We start from the raw sequence: 27,008 nt of genomic DNA, 5'->3' as shown, positions 1-27,008 counted from the left end.
GAGACCTTCTTACCAAAAAAGTGAGAGAAATTTAGAATAAAAATACGAAAATGTTCTTGCATGAGGCCCATTGTGTCCACAGCTACTGCAGCAGGCTGCCACTGGTGTGTTACCACTGTAGAACGATTGTAGAAAGTAATTTTCTGCCATCAAATTAAACACGAGTATGTCATTTTCAACAGTTCCAGCATTTGATGTTCTGTTTGTGCATCAAAAATACAGAAGAGTTTCAGAGATCTGAAAATCATCTTTTGGAAAGACCTGGAAAGATTCTGGCAGTCAGCTGAACAAAGACTTTCCTGTTATCCACATTGTCTTTGGTAGAGGACACGTTGCTCTCATCTAATTCGCTGGCTACCCCTCTCTCTTAATCACATTTTAACTACTGATTTTATCTGATTCTATCTATTGTTCTTATTTCTTTCTTTTTTGTTTAAAATTTAAATCATGCTTTTTATTTCTACTGTTTTAATGTATCTGTAAAGCACTTTGAATCACCTTGTAGTTGAATTGTGTTAATAATAAACTTGCCTTGCCTTGCCGTGCCTCTCTCTTCTGTCTCTGTCACTCTCTTTTCTTATCTTGCTTTGCCACATCTCTTTGGCAACTATAAGGTGAAGAAAGGTTAATAAATTTAAATGTGTTCCCTAACTGATGTTTGAGCCTCCCTTTTAGTCAACCATGAGTTTCTGTGGAGGACACTTTACCTGCACAGAAACAACAGATCACAGTTTGTCCAGTTGTTCCTGATATCCCTGCAGGGCTGATGTTTCCAAATGCTAACAGGTATTTACAGTATAAATGGATGCCGCTTTCTGTTGGATCTATAAATTCCAGCTGATCATTTTCAAATGGCTCCATGAAGCCAGTGGGATGGCGTTCACAGACACAACTGGTGACATAAAGCATTAAACAGCAGGAAAGTGAGAGCAGCACTGAGCTCATGTTCTTCCTCTGCTGCTTCGACTTCACATTAAAGTTGGAGCTCAGTTTTTATTGATCTCTCTTGGATCAGACTGCCCTGGTCCTGGATTTCTAAACATGGTGGTTTTTGTTGGTCTGGTTGGACTTTATAACACTGCTCCCAGCTCCCAACATAGAAAAGCAGTATTTTGCTCTGGCCCTGCGATGAATTGCTGCTACTATAGTAGCAGCTTGTAAGTGCTGAAGCCAGAACTTGGTGGGAAATCCCCCTCAGACAGACAGACTCCGCCTCGGGCACATGAAGTCTTGTATTTCTGTTACATTATTGTTACCTTTCCTGACTTTTGTCTTGCAGGTGGCTTTTGAATGGCACTGAGGTCCCATTGGGTTCGGACCGGTACACTCTCGTGGCCGGCACCCTGGTGATCAGCAGCCCTGAGTCTATTCGAGACACAGGATCATACCAGTGTCTGGCCATCAACCGCTGTGGCACTATCATCAGCAGAGCAGCTAATCTCAAATTCGGCTGTGAGTGAGAACACTCCTTTGACTCACTGAAACTGCCTGTGTGGCTCCCTCTAGAGTTGGTTAACAATGATTTGCCATGATTTTGAGAAAAGCTTCAGATCTTCTCATTTAAGATTGTCTCATTTTCTTATTTCTCCAGACCTCTATGACTTCTCTCCAGACAGCAGGAGTCCACAGACAGCATATGAGGGTGTAGGCACGTTTTTGGCTTGCCAACCCCCTCCACATTACCCAGGTACCCACTACTACACATCCTGTACATTTAAAACAATGTTGCCTTGTTTATGGTAGATGAGAAAAACAACTATTTACTATGAAAATTATGTCCAAAAGTTTTCTCTCAGAACTGATGGTCAAAGTTTCATGCAGTAAATGAGCAGGAAGCAGGAAACTAGCTGAAGTATTAACCTGCTCTGGAAGAAGAGGAAATGAGTCTTTTTTTTTCTCCCTTCCCTGGCTGTAACTGTTCATACTGAGATCTGAGAACTGACAGAAGGGCAATGTCTTCAACCTAAGCAAGTCCTGATAAAACTACTATGCAACGATTTTTGTCTTCCCAGCTCTGTCGTACCGGTGGTTAATCAACGAGTTTCCCAACTTCATCAGAAAAGACGACGGACGCTGGTTTGTGTCGCAGATCACAGGGAACCTGTATGTGGCCAAAGCAGAGCTAAACGATACTGGGAACTACTTCTGCTTCACCACCATTAATCTGGACATCAGCACCAAAAGCACCTTCAGCAAGCCAATCCCACTCACTGTACTACCAGATGGTATGATGTCTTTCATAACCTTCTAACTGATAACTGTTGCAGGGTTAGAGGTGGAGTGGGACTGATAAGAAAAGAGAACCTCCTCAATTCTCCATATGTAGACAGTGGAGGTAGAGCATGACTGCAAAGTGCCATCTTAACCTGCAGGCAGCAATTCATACTTCTAGGATTATTACCAAGAACAGCTTGCTGGTAGGAAGGGCTCGGCCCCAAATGACAGACCCTGCAGTTTGTAAATAGAAATGATAGAATAATACTTTATTCATCCTCCCAATGGGGGAAATTCAAATTAGTCAAGTAGCTCAAAAAAATTATAAATATTTACAATGATTGTATATTAACAACAACAACAATAATAACAATATGAATAAAAATACTACTACTACTAATAATAATAATGAATTACTAAATAAATAAAGTCTCAGGAAGAAGAGACGGCTCTGGCCCCTCCTGTACACTGCGTCTATGTTGGCAGACCACTCCAGTTTATTATCCAGCACCACCCCCAGGTATTTGCAGGTCTGAACAGTCTCTATCTCCCCTCCATCAATGCAGACTGACTGGTATGGGGTTTTAGATCTCCTGAAGTCCACCATCAGCTCTTTGGTCTTGGTGGTGTTCAGGAGCAAACAGTTCTTTTTGCTCCAGTCAGTAAAGGCCTCCACAAGGTCCCTGTACTCCTTCTCCCGTCCACCGCGCACACATGCCACAACAGCCGTATCATCAGAATACTTCTGAATGTGGCAGGACTCTGAGTTGTACCTGAAGTCTGATGTGTACAGGGTGAAAAGAAAAGGAGCCAAAGCAGTACCCTGTGGAGCCCCAGTACTGCATTCCAGTGTTCCAGAAACACATTTCCCCATCCTGACATACTGTGGTCTGGCAGACAGATCTATAATCCATGATGTCAGGGAGGGGGCCACACCCATACCGAGCAGCTTGTCTTTCAGTATGGGAGGCCGTATGGTGTTGAAGGCACTGGAGAAGTCAAAGAACATGACTCTCACATATGAACCAGGCACATCCAGATAAGCATATGCCCGATGCAACATGTACAGAATCGCGTCTTCCACTCCTATGTGTTTCTGGTAGGCAAACTGGAGGGGGTCAAGAGCCTCAGCAACCTGCAATCTGATGCGACGAACAAGAAGTCTCTCCAAGGTCTTCATGATATGAGATGTCAGAGCCACCGGTCTGTAGTCATTCAGCTCCACCGGTTGCCCTAATTTGCGCACTGGTATGAGACAAGAAGTTTTCCACAGCACCGGGACTTTTTCCATCTGAATGCTCATATTGAAGAGCCTCTGAAGAGGGACTGCTAGTTGGCCAGCACAGTCCCTCAGAAGCCTTGGACAGACTCCATCTGGGCCTGCAGCCCTCCCTGACTTAAGTCTCCTGAGCTCAGCTCCAACCTCCTCTACAGTTAGACACAGAGGTTGTAGCGGAGGGATGGCGACAGGAGTGATGTTGCTATCAACCATAGAGATGGGGGTGGGGGTGCAGCTGGACAGAGGAGGGCTAGTGGTGGGAGTTGCTGCAGAGGTGGAGGTGCAGTCAGGCGAAGGAACAAAATATAAATAAAAAACAGATCGATATAAACGATGAAAAAAATTGAGAGCTACACAGACTTGCTGCCGATAAGGCCGGCGCATAGCAACCAAGAAGACCATTTCAACAGTGCATACCTCAAATACGATCACTATTATACTATTACAACCCCCAGTTTGGAGAAAATTGTGATGGTGTAGAAAATGAATGACAAGAAAAAAAAATCCCAATTCTTGCATCATAACATGCATAACAGCATAGAAAATGATTAAAAAACGATCATTTTCACAGAAAAAAGCTCAGCTGTTCATAGCAACTGCAACAGGCTGCCACTAGTGTGGTGTCATGTTAGAGCATATGAAATGAAGGTGAGAGGAAAAAAGCACAATTTATCTTTGGTTCAGTGTCTGTAAATGAAAGAATCACTGCTTTCTTTCATTTTCATTTCTCAGGCCATCTCTGCTTTTCCAGATTTGGAGCTGTAAAATGACTGTAGTGACCTATTAAAGGTCTTGTGCCTGCGAAACAGTGACACTGCAAAAGTATTCACTAAATTGCTGTTTTTGATCAGTTTTATCTGAATTGTGTTGCTTGTGTTGCACTGCAAATAACTGAATAAGCCACCATGCTCAGGTCCCCCAGCAGAACAAGAGGAGGTGTTTGGGGAGGTCTGGGATCTGTGCTCACACTGCTCTGAGCCAACATTCTTCATGTAGCAAAAAATGAATGCAGGTCATTTTTGAGTAGTGTCTGTGGAGCAATGCTGTTGAATCCCTGTGGACCTGAGGATTTTTTCTCTGGATACATATTGTATTAAATGCAGCCCACTGAAGAAGAGAAGGCAGAATGTGGAAAATAGATCTTCAGTATCACATCAGCATGATATATCAGCAACTCGCTCTCTGAGTAGTTAGCACATGCATTGGCCATTGAAATACACAGATTGATCATCAACTCATTTTTGCTTTTTTTTTTTTTTTTCATTTCAGCAAATCCCAGGAAGTCCTCTCCAAGCATTAAAGTGCGCTTCTCAGCAGAGACCTATGGCCTAGCTGGACATAATGTCCTGTTAGAGTGTTTTGCTTATGGACAGTAAGTTTACGCCTCAGAGACAGTAGCATGAAGTTATTTTGTGTTGTGTCATATACAGACTAAAGAAGGTCCTGATCTTTGCTATAGAACAGCCTTTATTTAAGAAAAAAACCTCCAAACTTTACCGTCGGACTTTGGAACTGCTGTTCCACATCTTCTGTCTTTATTGAACTTTAACCTTCAACTTGTGTATTTTCCCTCTTATAGTCCAGTCCCAAAAATTCGATGGAGGAAGGTGGATGGTCTAATGCCATCTAAAGCAGGCACCTCTCCATCAGGTCCCACCCTCTCACTGCCAGATCTCTCTTTTGATGACGAGGGTATTTATGAGTGTGAGGCCTACAACTCAGAAGGCAGTGACACATACCAGGGTCGCATTAGTGTGCAAGGTGAGAAAAAACTTTCCTGTTTTTTGTGGTATCTACCCACTTCCTTAATCAAATTTTTTTGATGCCATCTTTTCATTTTTGTCCCTCTTTTTTTCTCCTCTACACCTGCAGCTCAGCCGGACTGGCTGCAAGTGATGAGTGATTCAGAGGTGGAGATCAGCTCAGAACTTCACTGGAGCTGTTTGGCTGCTGGAAAACCCCGACCGTCTGTACGCTGGCTACGTAACGGTCAGCCACTCAGCACACAGGTAACAACAATGCTCTTACTCAGTGATACTCACTATTTTTTTCCCAAGAGCCACATTGGCAGCAAAATCAAAGGAAGAGCCACTTTTACCACAACATACTAAAGTCCCCTTTTGCAAATATGCATTTCCACATATAAAACATTCCACAAAAAAAGAAACAACACAGCCAATACATGTTCAATTAAGACCACATTCACCTTAATACTGGGATGAGCGGAAGCTGGCGTGCATGTCCTCGACTTTCTTCATGTTGTATTTGTAGTTTGTTGTTGTAATCATAGTGAGACATTTAAGATGGGCATGGTTTTTGTGCTGGTTTTTGCCCTTTTTTAATTAAAAACTGATCCATTGTGCCTGCATCTCATGCTGGCTAAAGGAGCTAGCATGCGCTACGGTCAAGTGTGGTGGTGGGTTAAGCGGGCTGCGTTGCCAGGTTTAACAGAGCCCCCTTTAGGAAACACCATCAAGCCTTAATTAATACTTAATAAAAATACTTAATACTACAAAAACGCAAACTTAATGAAAATACCTAATACTGTGCAGTATTCATTGTATGTTATTTGAAAAAATGTATTGTTATTGTTGTTGTTATAAGCTACTATGCGAGTGCGAGCCGCCAATTAGAGCTTGAGGAGCCGCATGTGGCTCGCGAGCCACGCAATGAGTATCTCTGCTCTTACTGAACTATATAAACCTACCGGACACTTAAGTATCGTTAGAATATTGGTCCTGGCACATTCTGATGATGTAACTCTTGTGGATTCTGCCTGTTGACCCCGTGTATGCGTGGGTTCTCAGCGGGTACTCCGGAGCGTACCTGTGTGGCCCTGTGATGGACTGGCGACCTGTCCAGGGTGTGCCCCGCCTCTCAGCCAATGACAGCTGGGATAGGCTCCCTGTGAGCCTGAGTTGGATTAAGCGGGTATAGAAAATGGATGGATGGAAAATGAATTGATTTAGTCATCCATCAAGATTAAAAAATCCGTTCTTTGTTGTGGTCTCTTTGATAGAAAGTGGCCTGGCCACATCTGCACATGCAGTCTGAAGTAGGAGTGGAGAATTTAGTGAGGCCTAGTTACAAAGTCAGACTGCAGCAAGATAAATACCCTCCCTTATCCTGCACTTCCATGTTTGTTGGAGAATCTCCTGTGCACAGGAGAGGTTCTCTTCAGGCCCTGTGGTTTGTCTGCTCTCTGCTACTAGGAATTGAACTTTTTAGCAGACTTCTTGGCCTGAACACATGGCAAGTTTTATTGATGAATTTTCTGAATTATTTTCTGTTACTTCCACTGATTTTAACCATTTTATCTTGACCGGGGATTTTAACATTCACATAGATAATATGACGGATGGTACTGCCAAAGAATTTTCTTCTGTGCTGGACATGTTTGGTTTGTGGCAACATGTAACAGAACCTACCCACCTTCCAGGTCACATTCTGGACCTGCCCATTTCTAAAGGTGTTGATATTTCTTCTGTTGTGGTTATTGATTTGGCCTTGTCTGACCATATTTGTATTTTATTCGATTTATTGATCACTCAGAATGTTCAAACAACCAGCTTCTCAGTTAAGAAGAGGAACATTAATGAGAAAACAAGTGCTCAGTTTAGGGAGGCCATAGCTATGTTACCAACAATGAGCGCAGAGTCGGTTGAAGGACTGCTGGATCATTTCAACTAGATCTGACTTTCAGCAGCCACATCAAAGCTGTCACCAAGGCAGCTTTTTACCATCTCAGAAACATCAACAGAATTAAAGGTTTCCTCTCCCAAAAAGACCAGGAGAAACTCATCCATGCATTCATCTCCAGCAGACTCCATCACTGTAATGCTCTTTTAACTGGACTTCCCAAAAAGAGCATTAAACATCTGCAGCTCATCCAGAACGCTGCTGCTGGAGTTTTAACCCGGACTAAGAGATCTGAGCACATCACAGCAGCTTTAAAATCTTTACTCTGGCTTCCAGTCAGTCACAGAATAGATTTTAAAAGCCTGCTGATGGTTTACAAATCCCAGAATGGTTTAGGCCCAAAATCCATCTGTGATATGTTCAGAGAATATAAACCCAGCAGAGCTCTTAGATCCAAGGACTCAGGTCAGCTGGTCCAGTCCAGAGTCCAGACTAAACATGGAGAAGCAGCATTTAGCTGTTATGCTGCAAACAAGTGGAACAAACTGCCAGTGGAGATTAAACTTTCACCAAATGGAGACATTTTTAAATCCAGGTTAAAAACATTTCTGTTCTCATGTGTCTATGCAGGAAATCTGCACGCTATCTTTGAACTTATCTGGACTGTTTCTTGTTTTTAAATTGATTTGATTTATTTTATTTGTTTCTCTTTATATTCTTTTATTTATTTTAATGCTTCTTGCACTCCCTGCTGCAATGCTTTTATTTTATGTAAAGCACTTTGAACTGTTTGTACATGAAATGTGCTATACAAATAAATTTGACTTTGACTACTGTAGAGATGTGATGGTGCAACACAGGGGACCCATGCCATATGTAGATAGAAAGCACTATAGTTTGTGCCTTCATGTGATGTTGAACTGATGAAACCATATTTCTGAATATTATGTGTCAGATGTTGCTTCATATTTTAACTTGTTCAGGTGGTGAGTAACTCTTTGTTCTGCATAGGTTCATGGTCAATTTACAGATCAAGTTTGTCTGGTTTGGTTACTCAGTTTGGCTGATGGTCAATACAGCTCTTTACTAAATATTTTGCTTTGCGTCACACATCCTTTGTGCTTCCATTCATCCTCTTCCCTCTCTCTTTATTTGCTACCTTCCCATGGTTCTTCTTCCGGGGGATGTTCAGGACCGGGTGGTGGTGAATGGGGTTCATCTTAAAATTAGTAACTTGGCCCTGGAGGATTCTGGGATGTGCCAGTGTGTAGCTGAAAACAAGCATGGCACAATCTACTCTTCTGCTGAGCTAAGAGTCCAAGGTAGGAGGACGCTTTCCCTGCAACACCTCCTTTAATTCAGTGCTGCCACATCAGAGAATCTGTTCAATGCTCATTTCAATTAGAAAAGCACAGTTAATGATGGCTCATATTTACTCAAGTTAAAGGTTAAGATGGTAAGATACTATCTTACCTTAAATTACCAGCATTCTGACTTCCCCCATACTTCATTTTGCTTCTTCCTTCTAGTTCAAGCTCCAGATTTTAGGCTGAATCCAGTAAGGAAACTGATCCCAGCTGCTAGAGGGGGGCAGGTGATGATCGAGTGTCGCCCTCGAGCTGCCCCAAAGCCCAGCCTGTTCTGGAGCCGTGGGACGGAGCTGCTCACTAACAGCAGCAGGTAGCCCAGCACTTACCAGTGGATTAAGACTGCTGCACTGTCCATCATTCAGACTCATTCCATTCATTTAGCTGATGCTCATAAGAGAAGATTACATTGGAGGCAATGTGGAGTTCAAGGGGCTCTTTGAAGTGTGAACTGAAGAAAGTTTGGATTAAATCAGCAACTAAACAAAGGCTATCAGGCAGACTGAGGTATTTCTGCTAGTTTGAATTATGATGTGAGTGGTGGTGGGTGAAGATCACATGGTGATATGACCATTTATGTGGTGACATCACACATGAAAAAATGAATGAGGGGCAAAATGTTGTCCCCGTGTTTCTTCAGAAAGAATGGATAATGGTCCCTTTTTTACATTGCCTGTTTTCATTTCTTTCAATTGTTCCATATTTTTTACATTTCAAGTATTCTTAAGAAGAGAATGGTTAAGGTTTGGTGGAGTATGATTGTGGCCAATATTCAGCTTGCTGCAATGGCCTGTTCAGCAACAAAGATGGCATGATCCATCTGATGTTGGATGGACTTTGCCCTGAAACCGACAGGATCAGCCTGAAACATCCAGTAGGCAGCAGCCTAATTCCATAGCAGGCCATTCATTATTCACAAGGTCACTGTGTTTGGCCAGTCTGGTGGTGAAAAGTCATTGAGGAGGCAATAGTTTCAGACTTTTTCTCATGTGAAAGGTTATGATAAAGGCTGGTTGATACATTTCTTAAGAAAAAAATTGTGCTCAATCAAAGATGGCAAAGATAGGGTGATATTTTTTTCTAAATGCTTATTTTATTATTTCACTGATATTAAAGGCAGACAAATAGCAAAAACATTTAGTATCATTTATTGGCTACCCACCAATTTATCATTTTAACATTGGTACGGGGATCAGCCCACAGTTTCACAATGACTGTACTGGCTTCAACCTCAAGCTGTGATAGGTGCTCCTTGGTGGACCTTTGAGTCCACTCCAGTGATTTATGTTGCCCATGTTAGGTTTATAGAATAGCTGAATATGGAATACGGAGCTGAATTTATCTGTATTTCCTTTTAATCTGTCTGTTCTGAAGTCCATTGTACTTGTAGTGTTTTACTTAAGATCCATCTTTTTAAACAGAGGTAATGAAAGATGGAGGCTGAAGCTCTGAAATGCTGTCTCAGAAACCTGAGGGGTTTATCATTATTGGGGACCTTACTATCCAGGAGATCACCATCAGTCAGAGCAGTCACACACACACCTTTTGACTTTTTTTTGAGGGAGATCAGTTGACATGGCACTGTTTTGGATTACTGTACGTGTTGCTGATGATTTCATCAGATTCTGTGTAACCATCTCAGTGCTTGTGTGTGTCAGCTGAAAGAACAAAGTTTAGGTTAAACCAGGGGCGGAGCAGTGATTTTAAATGTGGGGGTGTTCCAGGGGTGGCACATGAGCACCACATCAAGCCCATAGACTGTATATAAAAAGGTCAAGCCTCACAATAGAGGTACGGGATCATAATTTACACCTTTTTAATCACAAAATGTAACATTTAATCACTATCACGGAGTTATCACCGTGGAATTACTGTAGGCTACAAAGTTACTGAAAAAAACTCTGCACTTCATGGCTTGATTGAAAACTCTTGAATAGATATAATTGCCCTGAGCCCACCATAGATCGCCAAAAGAGTAAGCTTCTGATCACTATGTTTCCTGATGCGTGGCTTGCGGGTGTGTGTGTGTGGGGGGGGGGGGGGGTATATCTCCCCAGCAGGACATACGCATCCCCCTCTTTACATTAACAATCTGGGCAAAGTGAGGCTCCACTTCTATAAAGTGGAGATGCATTTAGCTGCCTTTGAATACTCTGACCTGGGGGTGGTAGCCTGGCTCCTTGTGTCTGCCCACACTGACTTGCCTGGGCTGCTTCAGGTTGGGGGCTGCCAGGGCTGCTGGTTTCATGGCTGGGGTCTGTCTGGGCCTGATCTGGGTCTGACTTGTGCTTCTTTACAAAGAAGTCTTTTCATTGTTATCTGTCCCTACACAAAATAAGACAGCCTGGTTAAACCTCAATATTGTGTTAATCTTAAACTATTTGTCTCCATTCTTGTGCTTTAACTTACTTTAAAATAAATTACCAGCCCAGCTGCTATAAAATTAAACTAGATCATGTAGGTTAGTCAGTTTAAGTAGCTTGGCTAAAGTTGTACTTTTAGACCTTTATAATAACAAACAAGCTTATACATTAAATCAATATTCACCATTGAAATTAATGGAAATGACGATGGGCCTGTTCTGCATTTTCACAAATCAAAATAAGGTTTCAGAAATCCCAGACGAGGTTTTAATGAATCCACAGTGTTTTTTAAATAATTTTATCCAGATTTGAGCAGTGTAACTATTGTAGTTACTAGGGGTGGGACGATATGCTTTGGTCACGATTCGATTGTATCACGATTCTTGATAATTGCGATTCTACAAGTATTGCGATTCGATATAATCAGTAATTGCAATTTTCTTCCTCCTTAAAAAACAAACAAGTTGAATCATACACTTCTAGAATGAATGTCGTTCCCATAAACAATTCACATCAGTCTGTGTCAGTCAGTCCAGCAGCTGACATTTATTTCAACTGAGACAGAGACTCTCTGAAAAGAGCCAAACTTCCCATCGCTACCTCCGACTGGCACGTAAGTCTCACAATGTAGTTCATCTCTTAATATGAAATTTCCCGGGCCGGCGGCCGGGTTGCGGATAACAGTCTGTGATTGGGTGAATGTCCGTTCAGTTTGACCAATGCCTTTTCGTGCAGCGTAAGGGGGCTGAGGTGCGCTCCATTTTGTATGTTGGTGCACTACGAGGGTGGGCAAATGGGTTTACCTTTGGAAAATGTGGGGGGGATGAAATCACCTTGCTGTAAAAGTGGGGTTGTCGAAACACCCCTACGGGTGCGACGCCCCTGGGTTAAACTCTCTCCGGGACAGAATGAATGAAGGTTAATAATAAGGATCCTGCTGTGTTCACTGCTGTTTGTATGTGCTCAGTGTCTGCTGCATGTCTGTCTCTTATCTTTCTGCAGAAAGGACCCTGAGGACCCTTTTCTAATTGAACTTTGAACTTTTTCTGTAGAAAACTGTCCCCACTCAGTACAGCTGGTTCTGTTTTGCCTGGGTTCTGTAGTCCTTGTACTAGTCACCCATCATAGTTAGAACTGAGATGTGATTGCAAACATTTAGAGCTAAATCTAACAAACAGCAAATGGCAATACAATCAGATTTGGATTAGCAGGATAAATATCTAAACTGGTTCTTTTTCAGCGAAGCATAAAGTGACACAGCTGCATACTGATCAGAACATCTGGACCAGAGCCAGCTTCAGGAGGATAACCCCAGCTGTAATTAACTGAGAATAAAGCCAAATAATGCTGGTTGGCTTCACTGCTGCGTGTCATACACTCAGTGGACTGATGAACAGTTTACTAACCCTTTGTATGTATGTGGAGGCTGTTCCAAACATGCCTCTTTGACCACCTCACACCCCCCACTCACTGTGGAGAGGATGGAAACAGTCTCCAGACATACACGGTGCAACATTACACACAACTACTGCTGTGGCTAATGTGCTGCAGGCCTGAAATGCAGAAATGGATGTGTACAGCATTAATGAGACAAAACACGAGGTATCTTTGCTTCGTACTGGCTGCAATGAAGTGAATGTCAAAGAAATCATATACCTCACAATATAATCCTAATCCTCCAAGAGGAGGAGAATGAATGTGCAGTGAGATGCATCTGGAGCAGATGGGCCAAGGTTCCAGCATGCAGACAATACATTTACCTTCACATTGTACTGCATACCAATACATGCCTGCCACAAGACAGACAGACAGGCAGAGGGTGGACACCTGCAATGCTCAGAATATATCTGAAGCAAAGGTCTGAATGTTGGACTGGACTGCATGGCCTGTTATGCTGGAAGTCTTTCTTTCATTGAGTTGGTGGCCTTACTCGTGTGTCTGTGACCCTGCTCTCTTGTGTCCTCTCAGAGTCACAGTGACCCAAGACGGCATGCTGTGGATCCACAACATCAGCAGGGCAGATGAGGGGAAGTACACCTGCTTTGCTGAAAACTACCTGGGCAAAGCCAACAGCACCGGACACCTGTCTGTCAGAGGTACCTCACACACACACTGATGCAGAACAGCCGCTGTCACATGGACAACGCAAAGTAGCAAACCACAGCATTAAGCAAACAGTCCAAATCTAGGTCTTCTTTTTAGCTGTGTGTTGATGTACGAGACCTCAATTGTTCTAACTCTAAGAACCACAAGAGGAATTTGAAAGTTCCAGGTTATTGAAAATGTACTAAATGACAAACCACAGCAAGCTCAGTAAATCAGTGGCACACGTCGAGTTATCTGACAGAACTTTGTTCTACATATGTTTAATGAGAAGTTGTTCAACTTAAATTGTTAAAATACAATAACTACCATCAATTAGACCAACTTGCTCTGGTAAGCCATCAACCATCCAAATTCTTCCTGATTTCTTTAGGATTTTTCTGTCCATCATTTTTTAAATATTTGCATTTTCACCGCCATAACATGCGATCCAATCTTACTTCTCCTTAATGATGATTCACAGCTGCAGAGAAGTGAGAAACAGCGCAAACTGTTGTTGAGCTGCCAAAAAGCTTCTAGTACAAAGATGGTTACCACCTCCTGATCTTAGCACGAGGAAATGGTTAATGTACTTTCATGACATAGGGTTACTTGAACTATCTACGGCCCGGATGAATAAAGCCAGAGCCTCCACTCTGGAGATGTGGTCGGATAAAGCAGTGTTTCCCAACCTTTTTTGGCCTGAGTACCCCCTGAGCCTTCTTGTCACACCACGAGTACCCCCTCACACATACAACGCGTACGATGATTCTCCAAAAGTAGAGCAACACAGTGGTTATTACATGAAAATCATTTTATTTAATATCCTTAACTTGAACATAAAATTCTCAGGCTTTCTCTCTCTTTTTTTTAACCTCAGTTGAATTCAACATAAGATTAAAAAACATTTCCTTGAAATGTAAATAATAAACCAAAATAGTATAAATACTAAATCAAAATAATCTTCCTTTGTTATCTAACTTAAACAAGTAACATTTCTCTTTTTTTTAAGAATACATTAACAGGCCTAATTTATGTAACATTCATCACAAAACTGGAGTCTCCTTCATAAACAGTCCTCCATAAAAGTGTGACGCCTTAATAAAAAAAAAAACTCCCCATGCGCCTCGTACCCCCTGCAGTACCTCCGCGTACCACTAGGGGTACGCGTACCACAGTTTGGGAACCACTGGAAGGAGAAAGCTCTCAGGTTGTGAGCAGAGGAACACCACACACTACAACATACAGCTGACACTTGGTGATGCCCCTCACCTTGGAGGGGAGGGAGGGCTTATGTTTATCTTTATAAAAACTATATGTATGTAACTGCAACGGCTCAATAAAAAAAAGTCTTTGCATTTTCTGAGAGTGATGTGAGCAGAAAGACAGCGTCTAACAGAGGCTGGATATTCCAGCTAAATTTCGGATTTTTGTCTTTGTTAAGTTTCAAATTTAAAGGAACATTCTCCTGAAAAATCGAGCCGCTCTCCAGCTAGCTTTCATCGGAAGTTTTTCTACTCTTGCAGATGCCACGAAGATTACACTAGCTCCCTCCAACGCCGACATCAATCAGGGGGAGAATGTCACGCTGCAGTGTCACGCCTCCCACGACCCCACCATGGACCTGACTTTCACCTGGGCCCTCAATGGGGTCCTGCTGGACCTGGAAACCTCTGCAGGACCGTACCACAGGGTGCAGGGGGTGAGTGCTGTTCTTTGGATGCCTCCTAATGTTCAGCCCTGAATATAGAACATTTCTACTGCACTGCAGTGTGTTCTACAGCAGGCAGATGGTTTGGTTCCATCACTGTTGAGCTCTGTCTTTTAGTTCCATCAGTGCTTCCAAACATCAGACAGCAAATAAAAGCACTTTGTTGTGTAGTTTTCAGCTTCGAATGATGATCAAACGGTTTTCTTTGATGAACGGAACTTTACTTCCCAAATGCACAGTATTACAAAGAAGTATATAAACTAAGGCAGGTTTGCGACTTGCAACTTCATCTCATGGAATCCGTCATGAGGCTAACGTAAAGCATTACTTCCTGTTTATCAAAATAAAAGTATCTTCAGTCATCACATTCAAACTAATATAATTTTACCATCAGGAAGTAAAATATTCTCCAATATTCCCTGTAAATAATGCAAATACTTTCTCTTAATTCTTTTTAAACTAAACAATATAAATCATGTCAATTTACTATTAGATTCAAATAATAATTCACAACATTCTCCCGCCTAATGAACAATTGTTCATTACTATTCAGTCCATCACTTAATTAACCTCCAAAGGATACAACAACTGAACAGGTCTTCTTAACACACTGCCCGTAGAAGTACGAACAGTACAGGAACAAATGAGTCCATCTCTCCCTGGAAAAAGTTCTGTTATTCTGCCTATTTTCCAGGTCTGCCGGGGTGCATTGTCTTCTCCGATCAGGATGACATCTCCCACCTTCAGCACAGTGGGTGTAGGTGTCTCACACTTGTGAGCTGATTTCAAGTCCATCAAGTAGTCTTTTCGCCAGCTGTTCCAAAGGCTGGTCAAGAGTCTTTGCCGGTACCTCCATCTCCTTCCCATGGCCTCTCTGCTCACATTTGTAACCTGAGATGGTGGAAGCATTGCCTTTGGTGGTAGAGAAGTAAGTCTTTTCCCAACCAGGAAATGAGCGGGTGTGAGTGGCTTGGGCTCTGAAACATCCTCATGTACATAAGAGAGGGGCCTGGAGTTTAATACAGCCTCTACCTCTGCAAGCATGGTTGTAAGCTCCTCAAAACTTAATGAAGCCTTCCCTAGGACCTTCTTTAGACATGTTTTAACAGATCTCACAAGTCTCTCCCAAAAGCCACCCCACCATGCAGCTCTCTCAGCAATGAATTTCCAGGTGATCTCCTTATCTGTGAAAAACTCTGTGAGCTCTGATCCTCTGAATGACTTCCACAGTTCTTTGAGATCTTGGTCTGCTCTTTTGAATGTTTTGGCATTGTCTGAGTAAATAACTTTACACAGCCCTCGTCTTGCAATAAATCTCCTTAAAGCCAAAAGAAAGTTTTCAGTAGTCTGGTCTGTGACTAACTCCAAATGCACTGCCCTAGTGACAGCACAAGTGAAGAGTGCAATGTATGCCTTCTTAGGCTGTCCACTAGACTTTACATACAGTGGACCTGCAAAATCTATCCCAACAACTTCGAAAGGTGGGGATTCAGTGACTCTGTCTCTGGGTAATGGAGCTGTTATTTGCTGAGCTGGTTTCACCTTTAACCTCCTACAGATGTAACAATGTGACACCACCCGCTTCACGAGCTGTCTCCCCTTTAAAACCCAGTATCCTTCCCTCATTTGAACTAGAGTATCTCTTACCCCAGAATGCATCACTCTCTCATGGCATTGCTGAACTAGTAGCTCAGAGTATCTGTGATTCGTTGGTAGCACATATGGGTGTTGTTCTCTGTAACTAAAATCAGACTGCTGTAACCTGCCTCCTACACTGACAAGGCCATTTTCATCCAAGAACGGTTTCAAGTCTCTGATTTTAGAATCTCTCTTTATGTCTTGACCTGATGTCAGCTGACAAATTTCTTGGCTGAAGCTCTGCTCTTGTGTCATCTTCACCCAGTACACTTCTGCGGCAGTGAGCTCCTCAGAAGTTAGCTCTCCCTGCGTTTTCAGACTGGAGCGGACATTAGTTATGAACCTTTTCACCCATGCAGTTATTCTTAACACTGTCTTTAACCTGCTGTACCTTTGTAAGTCTAACAGTGGTTTAACTTGTTCAGTGCTAGCGAGCTGTACTGCTATCTGGAACTTAGATCTGAGCTCAGTGCTCACCTCATCTGCAACACAGTCCTCATCAATGTTCTCTGCCTCACCAGTTGATGATAGTGAAGGAGGGCCGCTCCACCACAGCTGACTTTGGATGAGGTTCTCGACGCCCTGTCCTCTGGTGGGTAAATCGGCTGGATTGGTTTTACCCTGGCAGTGAGACCACTGTTCTGGATTGGTGAGACCTTGTATCTCAGTCACTCGGTTTGACACAAATGGCTTCCATTTTTGTGCTGCACTGCGTATCCAATGGAAAACGATCATCGAATCTGTTCTCATGTTCAACTGATTTTTCTCCATGTTCAGAGGCTTGAGAAGATGATTTCCTAACCTTGCTCCAATCAGTGCACCCATAAGCTCTAAGCGTGGTAAAGTCAATTTCTTTAGTGGGGCTACCTTTGCCTTGGATGCCACAAAGCTTGTCACAATCTCCCCTTCCTTGTTCGGTCCTTGTAGATAGGCAACTGCACCGTATGCCTTCTCACTGGCGTCGCAGAAAACGTGCAGTTTCAGTGTCTGTGAGTTTAGCTGAATGTCAATGTGGTACCATCTCGGAATGGCTAAAAGGTGTAGCTTCGGCAGCTCCGCACACCACTGATTCCATTTTTCAGCCAAATCTGTGGGCAACTGTTCATCCCAACTGATTCCCCTCTCCCACAGTTCTTGAAACAGGCACTTTACCCGTATGGTGAATGGAGAAAGGAAACCAATAGGGTCAAAGATACGAGCTGATGTCTGTAGCACACTTCTCTTTGTGTTCTCTTTGCCCTTTAAAATGTTCAACAGTCCCTTTAAATCAAACACAAACTCATCTTTCTCTGATCTCCATACTAACCCCAACACTTTCAGCACATTTCCACAGGTGTCTGTTTCTGTCGCGTGCTCCACTCCACTCTCTGCCCACTTGGCTCTCAGATGTGGTGAGTTGGTTACCCATTTGCACAGGTTCATGCCGGCATGAGACAGGATCTCCTTTGCTGTTGAGGAAACTGAAAGTGCTTCATTCACATTACTTGAGCTGTAGATCAGATCATCCACGTAGAGAGACTCTCTCAGTGCCTCCACTGCCCTGGGCTGCTCGCTGTCATACTGCTTGATGTGGTTTCTTATGGTGGCAGCTAACAGGAATGGGCTGGGCGACACTCCGAAAACTACTCTACTCATCCTCATAATGCGCAGCTCACCTTCAGCGTCTTTGGTCAGAGGTCCATGTAGCCACAGGAATCTAACAGCATCTTTGTCCTTCTCTGCTAGAGAAATCTGCAAGAAAGCCTTGGTAATGTCTGCAGTAAAGGCTATCTCATGTAGTCTGAATTTGATTAGCACATCTAACAGGTTTGGATTAAGGTTTGGGCCAGTCAGTAAACAGTCATTTAGGGAGGGGCAACCTTCCTCATGTGATGATGCATCAAATACTATTCTCAGTTTAGTTGTTACCTTATCTTCTCGAAGAACAGCATGATGTGGCATGTAGTATCTCACAGCCTCTGGTTGCTCTGCCGCTGACACATCCTCAGGTACATCCTCACAGATGCCTTGCTGCAGATAATCCTGTATGACATCATTGTACCTTGAGTACAGGGTTGCATCCATTTTGAGTCTCCTCTTGAGTCCTTCGAACCGTCCTTTAGCCACTCTGAAGTTGTCTGGGAGTGTCGGTTTGTCAGGTCGCCATGGTAACTCAACTTGGTAGCGATCATCTTTGTGTATCACAGTCTGTTCAAAGTTCTGTAGAGCGTCAGTTTCCACTGCACTCTGGGCCTTCTCATTGACAATGCCCAGTGACTCCACCTCCCAAAAGGCATGTAGCTGTTTTGAGATCTGGGTGTCCTCTTCTAGGCTGATGTGCATACAAGTAGCGTCAGTTACACTGGATGTTGAAACTGGCCCCTGCAGAGCCCACCCGAAGCTGCTTTCTACGGCTACTAGTGATTCTGTTATCCTCTGGACCTTGCCTGACACCACTTGCCAGTAATAGTCTGCCCCTATGAGCATCATCAGTTCTGGGTCATCAGGGCCATCCAGTGGAAAATCAGCAAGCTGCAGACCTTTTCTCCTTAGCTCCTCTTGGATGGGTTCGCTGGGGACCTTTATCACTGCCGTGCACACTTGAGGGGTTTCCACAGCTTCAATCTCAATCCTTTGCTGTGTGTTCCACACATTTTCCAGAGACACCTTCACAATGTTACGCTGTGCCTTTGCAGGAGCAGTAGATCCAAAAGTGTGTAGATGCAGCATTTCTTGTCTTACCACTGGTAATCTTAAGGCTTTCACCACAACTTCATGAATGAAGCTTCTCTGGCTGCCTCCATCTAACAGACAGCGTACGATTTTTCTCCCTGCTGGGCCCTCTGTCCATGCTTTCACTGTCTGGAGCAACACTGTGTTCTGTGCATTTGCTTTCTGTTTCGCTGTGCTGGACACAGAGGACACAACAGCCTCTGTGCTGCCACTGTCCAGATCTGCCTTGGCTTCACCTTGCTCACAAACTGACTGGTGATGTCTGCGACCACACAAAGGGCATGAAACACCTTTAACTTTGCAGAATTTTGCTATGTGTTTTGGGCCAAGGCACACGTAGCATCGTCCAAGCCTTCTTAATTTTTCTTTGCGAGTAGGCACATTCTCAGTACAATGTTCTGGTTTATGGTTAGCACTGTCACAATATATGCAGGTCTGTGGTGCATTACTTGCTGTGTGCAGAGCAGTAGCTGAGGGCACGTTCCATTTTTTAGCTTTGTTTTCATAAACTGGTGCTGTCCTACTGAATGGTTTATTACTTGGTGGAATGTCCTTTTGAGTGTTACCTGGTCTGGTAAGCTGAAGTGCTCTCTCTCTGCTTTGGACCTCCCTTTGCAGGAACTGGATGAGCTCTGGCACCTTCCATTCGTCATCGGGGTCTGAATTGCGCGTGTAGACTAGTGCTATGTCTTCCGGCAGGAGCTGGAGCAGTACTGGACATAGCAGGCAGCCATATGTGTCACTGTGAACTCCCATGGACTCCAGACTGCGAATCTGTATTTCACATTCGTCGTACAGGTGCCTGAGTGCTGCAACATCTGATGACCTTTTCACAGGGTTCAAGTTCAGTAGTTTGGACATGTGTGCACTAATTACAATGTCTTTCCTTCCAAAACGATTGTGGAGCAATTCTACTGCAGCGTCATAATTGCTATCATTCAAAGTAAGTCCTGCTACAGCTCTTGATGCTGCTCCAGTCAAATAGGATCTCAGATAAGTGAATTTCTCCCTCTTACAAAGTGCATCATTCTCATGAATAGCCGTTTCATACTGAGACCAGAATTCTTGCCACTGGCTAATTTCTCCACTGTATTTCTCTATCACCAGCTTCGGTAGTTTAACAGTCTGTCTACTCACTGGTCTCACGGAGTTCGTGCTTGCATCGCTCACCCGCACACTCACGTTTTCACGTGCAGTCTGAATGAGCCTCGTGGCACGAGCCTTCAGCGTGGTAATGCGGTCCTGGTAGTCCTGAGTACTAGCAATCTCCGTCTCAAGATCGTCTATCGACGTTTCATCTTCAATGCCTTTGTTTAAGTCCATTAAACTATCTTCCTTGGTCGACAATACTGACAGCATTTCACGAAGTGTATCACAGTTGGGCACTTCATTGCTCACTTCCTCATCAATGCGATTCAACAACTTCGTTGTAGATGTGCGTACCGTCTTTCTCTTCTTCTTTATCCGTTCAAAACGCTCGGCCATCTGTGCTGTCAATGTAGCTAGCGTTAGCTTCCAACTTCGACACAGTCAATTCAATCTTCAATTCCCGGGTTTCGGCACCAAAATGATGTGTAGTTTTCAGCTTCGAATGATGATCAAACGGTTTTCTTTGATGAACGGAACTTTACTTCCCAAATGCACAGTATTACAAAGAAGTATATAAACTAAGGCAGGTTTGCGACTTGCAACTTCATCTCATGGAATCCGTCATGAGGCTAACGTAAAGCATTACTTCCTGTTTATCAAAATAAAAGTATCTTCAGTCATCACATTCAAACTAATATAATTTTACCATCAGGAAGTAAAATATTCTCCAATATTCCCTGTAAATAATGCAAATACTTTCTCTTAATTCTTTTTAAACTAAACAATATAAATCATGTCAATTTACTATTAGATTCAAATAATAATTCACAACACACTTCAGCAGTTTTTCTAATCAGTGGTGTTTTTCTTCATCCACTGAGGTAGATAAATCAGAGTTTATGGTTTCATCTTTGCTTTTTGCTCCCTCCAACAGATCAAACAATTGATTGGTGTTTGTTCTAAAAGCAGTAAAGCAATTTTCCGTAATAGACAGTGGTGGAAAGAACAAACAGGATTTGAGTATTTTTTCCTTAGTGTGATCAAGATGGTGAAGACTAGTCAAAAGAGAGGATCACGGTGGAAGGGGTTGAACTACCAGAAGCAGGGGGTCACATGATGTCAGCAAAGTGAGCCACGCCTTTAATTAGACTTCCATGAATTCATCTCAACATCTCATCCTTATGAACGTCTGGCACCAAATGTAAGGAGACAAAAAGGACATTCTGTCTGCAACTGATGAAGGTACACAAGCTGGCCACCAGGCTGAGTCTGACCCGGGGGTCCTGATGGCTGACAGTGGGTCAGCAGCTGTGTGAGACCACGGCCACACCACAAGATCTGAGCATCGTTGAACTGGAAAAACTGTAATGGACATTTTGGGTATGTTAGAGAATTACTGCACCAGACATTTCTCTAACAGTCCTCAACATTTCCCAATCAATCTTCCATGGCAGTGATAAGTGTGTGAAGGGCTTTCCTTCAGGAGACTCACTTGGAGAATTGGAGATTTTAGACCATGACGAGTCGAGCAGGTGTTTGTTCCCTCATATTCTTCCTTTAAAAGGAGTCTGGCCTTTATGGCTATTTAAAATGTCTCAATTTGATCTTTACAATGTCTAAAAGAAAATGTCTTTTTGGGTTGAGACTGTTATTTCCATCTCAACAAACTTCCTCCCGTCCCTCCTTAGTTGGCATCGCTGTTGGATCATTTCATTCCTCCATCTCTCAAAAGCCAGTTAGTGTTGATGAAAAACATTTCAACAAAGCAAAGACAGCAGAAAAAACCCAATGTGTCTAATCCCTGCACGCAATCAAAAGTTTCTATAATCTGTTCTGTCTCGACTTCTTAACAGTCATCAAGTACAAATACTTTAAAGAAGCTCCTGCACACGAGCATTAAAGGTGTCCCAAACTACTCTTTTGACTCCGCTGACGTGTGCTTTTGCGAACTTCAGGCCAGTGGTAGCTCTAATTGTTGCCCACAGGCTGCCTCCTCAGAGGTTGGGCTGCAGCAGAACTTTTCCATGAGTTAGATGGTCAGAACATGGGGTCTGCTCCCAGTGGAATGATGGTAGACGTGTTAGGGCTGGTGTGCCAGCTCTCTGACTTACTCTGCACTTTTTTTAGTTGCTTAAGAATTTCCTTTCTAAATCCCAAACCGCCAAAACCTCAAGTTTGCGTTGACACCAGAGTCCTGACAGGGGATATTTGGGGTTTCTTCTTCTTCTCCTGTGGTTTAAAGCGTACAGCCAGCTGCACAGGAATGTTTTCATGCTGCAAACTGCTATAAGTTTGCTTGAAAAGTTCCAAAGTTAAAGGCGTCTGTTCTGAAGATATAAAGACTGATCTGATGTCTTCAACATTGAACTTCATGTTGCCTCACATTGTTATGTTTAGATTTGAATTTCCTGACAGTTTTGTATGTACTGTTATCCATGTACAGTGCCTTGTGAAAGTATTCGGCCCCCTTGAACTTTTCAACCTTTTGCCACGTTTCAGGCTTCAAACATAAAGATGTAAAATTAAAATTTTTTGTGAAGAATCAACAACAAGTGGGACACAATCGTGAAGTGGAATGAAATTTATTGGATGTGTCAAACTTTTTTAACAAATAAAAAACTGAAAAGGGGGGCGTGCAATATTATTCGGCCCCCTTGCGTTAATACTTTGTAGCGCCACCTTTTGCTGCAAGTCGCTTGGGGTATGTCTATCAGTTTGGCACATCAGAGACTGAAATTCTTGCCCATTCTTCTTGCTGTACAGCTGGAGCTCAGTGAGGTTGGATGGAGAGCGTTTGTGAACAGCAGTCTTCAGCTCTTTCCACAGATTCTCGATTGGATTCAGGTCTGGCTTTGACTTGGCCATTCCAACACCTGGATACGTTTATTTGGGAACCATTCCATTGTAGATTTGGCTTTATGTTTTGGATCATTGTCTTGTCTTGAGATAAATCTCTGTCTCAGTCTCAGGTCTCTTGCAGACTCCAACAGGTTTTCTTCCAGAATGGTCCTGTATTTGGCCCCATCCGTCTTCCCATCAACTTTGACCATCTTCCCTGTCCCTGCTGATGAAAAGTAGGCCCAAACCATGATGCTGCCACCACCATGTTTGACAGTGGGGATGGTGTGGTCAGGGTGATGAGCTGTGTTGCTTTTACGCCAAACATATCGTTTTGCATTGTGGCCAAACAGTTGGATTTTGGTTTCATCTGACCAGAGCACCTTCTTCCACATGTTTGGGATTTGAGAAATGGCTTTCTTCTTGCCACTCTTCCATAAAGGCCAGATTTGTGCAGTGTACGACTGATTGTTGTCCTATGGACAGACTCCCACCTCAGCTGTAGAGTGATCATGGGCCTCTTGGCTGCATCTCTGATCAGTCTTCTCCTTGTTCCAGATGAAAGTTTAGAGGGACGGCCGGGTCTTGGTAGATTTGCAGTGGTCTGATACTCCTTCCATTTCAATATGATTGCTTGCACAGTGCTCCTTGGGATGTTTAAAGCTTGGGAAATCTTTTTGTATCCAAATCCGGCTTTAAACTTCTCCACAACCGTATCTGGGACCTGCCTGGTGTGTTCCTTGGTCTTCATGATGCCAGAGAGTTTCTATTATGAGGAGAGAGAAAGCTGGCGGCTTTTTCCGGGTGGTACTGCACTCTAGGGCGGCGCCAACGAAGCAGTGCAGAGCAGTCAGAATGAATGTGGTACTATGAGATCCACCTTAGATGCAGCCATTGCTTTGGATAGAATTTTTTTATATTTTTTCATTTTAATTTTCCTAAAGGCAGGATAAATTATCCTTTCAAACGGCACTTGGTTTGATTTTTTAGACTCACTAGATTTGTTTAAAATACACATTTATTGTCAGTATTGCATCCCGAGTGACGTCACGCATGTGGCATCACTTTACGGCATGGTCAGTCCTAGCGCTGAGCTAGCAGAGAGGTGTTAGCTCAAATTGTTACAGATTTCAGCACAGCCCTTTTACATACTCTCTGACTAGCCTCTGGTTTAGCTTTGGTTGTTGTTAGCGGCACCAAGTTAGCACTCTGGCACAGTGGACGAGTGCCGTAAAGCAGCCGGTCGTAATCAGCCGTGCGTTCTTCAGATTCCGTTAGCTAGATGCTAGCGGAGACTGACTCGCAAATGCCAGACCTGTAAGAAAACAGAAAGCTATAACTCCCAGGTTATTGTACTTTCGATATAAATCCACATCCAAATCACAGTAATATTTTCAGGTTTCAGCCGCTAGCGGGGACATTTTTTGAGTTATTAGCGCCAGCCCTATGGCCAATGATCATTCTGCACTCGCTCGCCAGCGCCCCCAGAGAAAATCAACTGAACTGCAGCCAAATTTTGTATAATGGGGTGAATAGGAAGCGGAACGGCTGTCTGTAAAAGGGCTGTGATGATGCTCTCTGCGCTTTGAACAGAACCCTGAGACTATCACAGAGCAGGTGCATTTATACGGAGACTTGATTACACACAGGTGGATTCTGTTTATCATCATCAGTCATTTGGGACAACATTGGATCATTCAGAGATCCTCACTGAACTTCTGGAGTGAGTTTGCTGCACTGAAAGTAAAGGGGCCGAATAATGTTGCACGCCCCACTTTTCAGTTTTTTATTTGTTAAAAAAGTTTGACACATCCAATAAATTTCATTCCACTTCAAAACTGTGTCCCACTTGTTGTTGATTCTTCACAACAAATTAAAATTTTATATCTTTATGTTTGAAGCCTGAAATGTGGCAAAAGGTTGAAAAGTTCAAGGGGGCCGAATACTTTCGCAAGCCACTGTATATCAGCACATGAAAACTTTGATGCATCGCGCCCAAACCCAGATATTTCCACGTTCATCACTGAGTCGCTCTCCTCTCTCCCGGAGAGATGTGAGCATCACCGGTGGAGTCGGCACACATCGGAAACTAGCTCCATGTTGTGCTGAAGATGTGGACACAATGTGGGACCCAGTGTGCTGCAGCAACCTCCACACAAACATGTGAACGAGGAAACATGTTCCACTGGTGAATCCGCTGTGCCATTAAAGATTCTGACCAAGGTTGTCTTCCTAATTCAAATGGATCCGTCTGTGGATCCTGCAGGATTCATCATCGCTCTCCTTTCTTTATTAAACAGATGATGTAGACTCACCTGTATGTGTTTGCTTGAGAACTAACTCAAAGTGACTGATTGATAACCATGAAAGGAAACAATTTAGAGTTGTATCACCAAAGGGACATGTTGAACAGAGTATGTTTCAGGGTGGAAGGTTGAGTCCATGTTGCTGCTCCTCCCTGTTAGTTGAATGAAACCTATCTGGCATACTCTTCATGTTCTGTCAGTGAAACTGTCCAACAGTGTCCACCTCTTCTGTCCCCCACAGAAGGAAATCATTGGTGACTTGTTGGTCTTGAATGTTGAGCTGAGTCAGGCGGGGATGTTCACCTGCACCGCTCAGACTGTCGTGGACAGCGCTTCTGCTTCAGCTAAACTGGTTGTTCGAGGTAAGAACCATCACGCGGGTGTTCTCACAAGTGTTGCATTTACAGTTGCCAGAGTCATAAAGGGGGAATCTTGAATGAGCATCTGTAACAGAATCCAGCTTTTCTGCGATCAGTGGGACTTCCAGCAGCAGATTCTGGGGAAGCAGTTTTTCTGAAATAAAAGGGAAGTGAGTGAGCTTTGTCTTATTCTGTGCAGTGTTAACCAGAGCTACAGACTAAGGCTGCGGCTACACGGAAACGTTTTTCACTGTAAACGATACTTTTTCTTATCGTTTCGCTGTCGCGGCCACACGGAGCCGGCGTTCCCACTACCCCAAAACGATAGTTTTTGAAAACGGGTTCCAGAGTGGGAAAGTTTGAAAACGGCCTCGTTTCGTTTCCATTGTTACAGCTAAAACGTTTTTGCGTCAGTCACACGTTGACGCTGGGAGCCAATTTTAACACTTCTCTATTGTCTCACAGCGTGGCGTGACACAGTGGCGTGTGTACTGCATCGTTTCATCGTTTTCGTCTGGACCAGCAGCGCGTTTCCGTGTGGTCGCAAGAATTTTCGTACCCGTTTTCAAAAAAAACCTCGTTTCGTTTTCGTGTAGCCGTAGCCTAATTCAGAGTTCCGTCACGCTTTGATGTCGCGTGTCACGTGGTTCATGTGAGCCTCCGGAGTTCCAAACGTCCCAGCGCTGTCAGTCAGTCTGAACGGGTCTTAGCAGGACGGAGCACAAAAACAGTCACTTTGACACAACGACGCAATTTTCGGTAAATATTGACCAATAATGTGCATTGATCACTTCACTGACGATGTGTTTTATCAACATTTTTCTTTTTTGGAACGGCAGAGACACATTTATCACCGTTTTAAATCTTAGAGGGTATCCCTGCATGCTAGCAGAGGACAGCTACCTCGTCCTCCTTTATAATTCATCATGCCAGTGGTCCAGCTTACCTTCAGATCTACATCCTCCAACAGAGCCTGACGTTACTGTCTGTTCCCAGGACTTACTCCTGTTGTCCCAAACACTCCATCTGTAGAAGATGTCATTCAGTCTGTCTGTTCTCTCTGGTGTCAGATGGACAATGAGCTGAATGGCAAAGCTGAGCTGAATAAATTGTTTTAAAGAAGCTTTAAATGACTTGGAGGGAAATATGTGGCTGTAGATGCTTTGACTGATGAGCCGGGATCAGTTCTTCTTTTCTGTAGAAGACCTAATTATTCTATATTTCTCATGTGAACTGAATACATGCATCTGTAACCCTGTTTACTGGCTTCAAGACAGAAAACTACTGTAAAATATGAATTAATTGATTAAAATATTAATCTAAACTTTTTTTCTGGATAAAACCATATTAAATGACAAAATAAATGTGTCAGACAAACAGATTTAAACCAAACATTTCATTATAAAATGTC

General features: G+C 43.3%; 1 protein-coding gene across 1 annotated transcript; it reads left to right on the top strand.

The window, feature by feature from the left end:
* The first annotated feature begins 1,128 nt into the window (after positions 1 to 1,128).
* LOC142377039 (contactin-2-like) lies at positions 1,129 to 25,819 on the top strand. Its single transcript, XM_075460760.1, has 13 exons — positions 1,129 to 1,157; positions 1,280 to 1,452; positions 1,592 to 1,687; positions 2,013 to 2,225; positions 4,763 to 4,865; positions 5,073 to 5,254; positions 5,366 to 5,502; positions 8,325 to 8,454; positions 8,662 to 8,812; positions 12,831 to 12,958; positions 14,471 to 14,646; positions 25,480 to 25,600; positions 25,797 to 25,819. The coding sequence occupies exons 1-13, from the start codon at positions 1,129 to 1,131 to the stop codon at positions 25,817 to 25,819; spliced, it is 1,662 nt and encodes a 553-aa protein (XP_075316875.1).
* Positions 25,820 to 27,008: the final 1,189 nt, after the last annotated feature.

This window comes from Odontesthes bonariensis, chromosome 3, assembly GCF_027942865.1.
Source record: "Odontesthes bonariensis isolate fOdoBon6 chromosome 3, fOdoBon6.hap1, whole genome shotgun sequence".
NCBI classification, from domain to species: domain Eukaryota; kingdom Metazoa; phylum Chordata; class Actinopteri; order Atheriniformes; family Atherinopsidae; genus Odontesthes; species Odontesthes bonariensis.
Note: the sequence above shows the minus strand (reverse complement) of the source record. Positions and strands in the feature narration are given on the sequence as shown.

Bases quoted from the DNA above. Each gene is read 5' to 3' on its own strand.
- LOC142377039 (XM_075460760.1), top strand. From the start codon at position 1,129: ATGAATTGCTGCTACTATAGTAGCAGCTT. The intron at 4,866-5,072 runs GTAAGTTTACGC...TCCCTCTTATAG, and splicing joins GAGTGTTTTGCTTATGGACA to TCCAGTCCCAAAAATTCGAT. The intron at 12,959-14,470 runs GTACCTCACACA...CTACTCTTGCAG, and splicing joins CGGACACCTGTCTGTCAGAG to ATGCCACGAAGATTACACTA.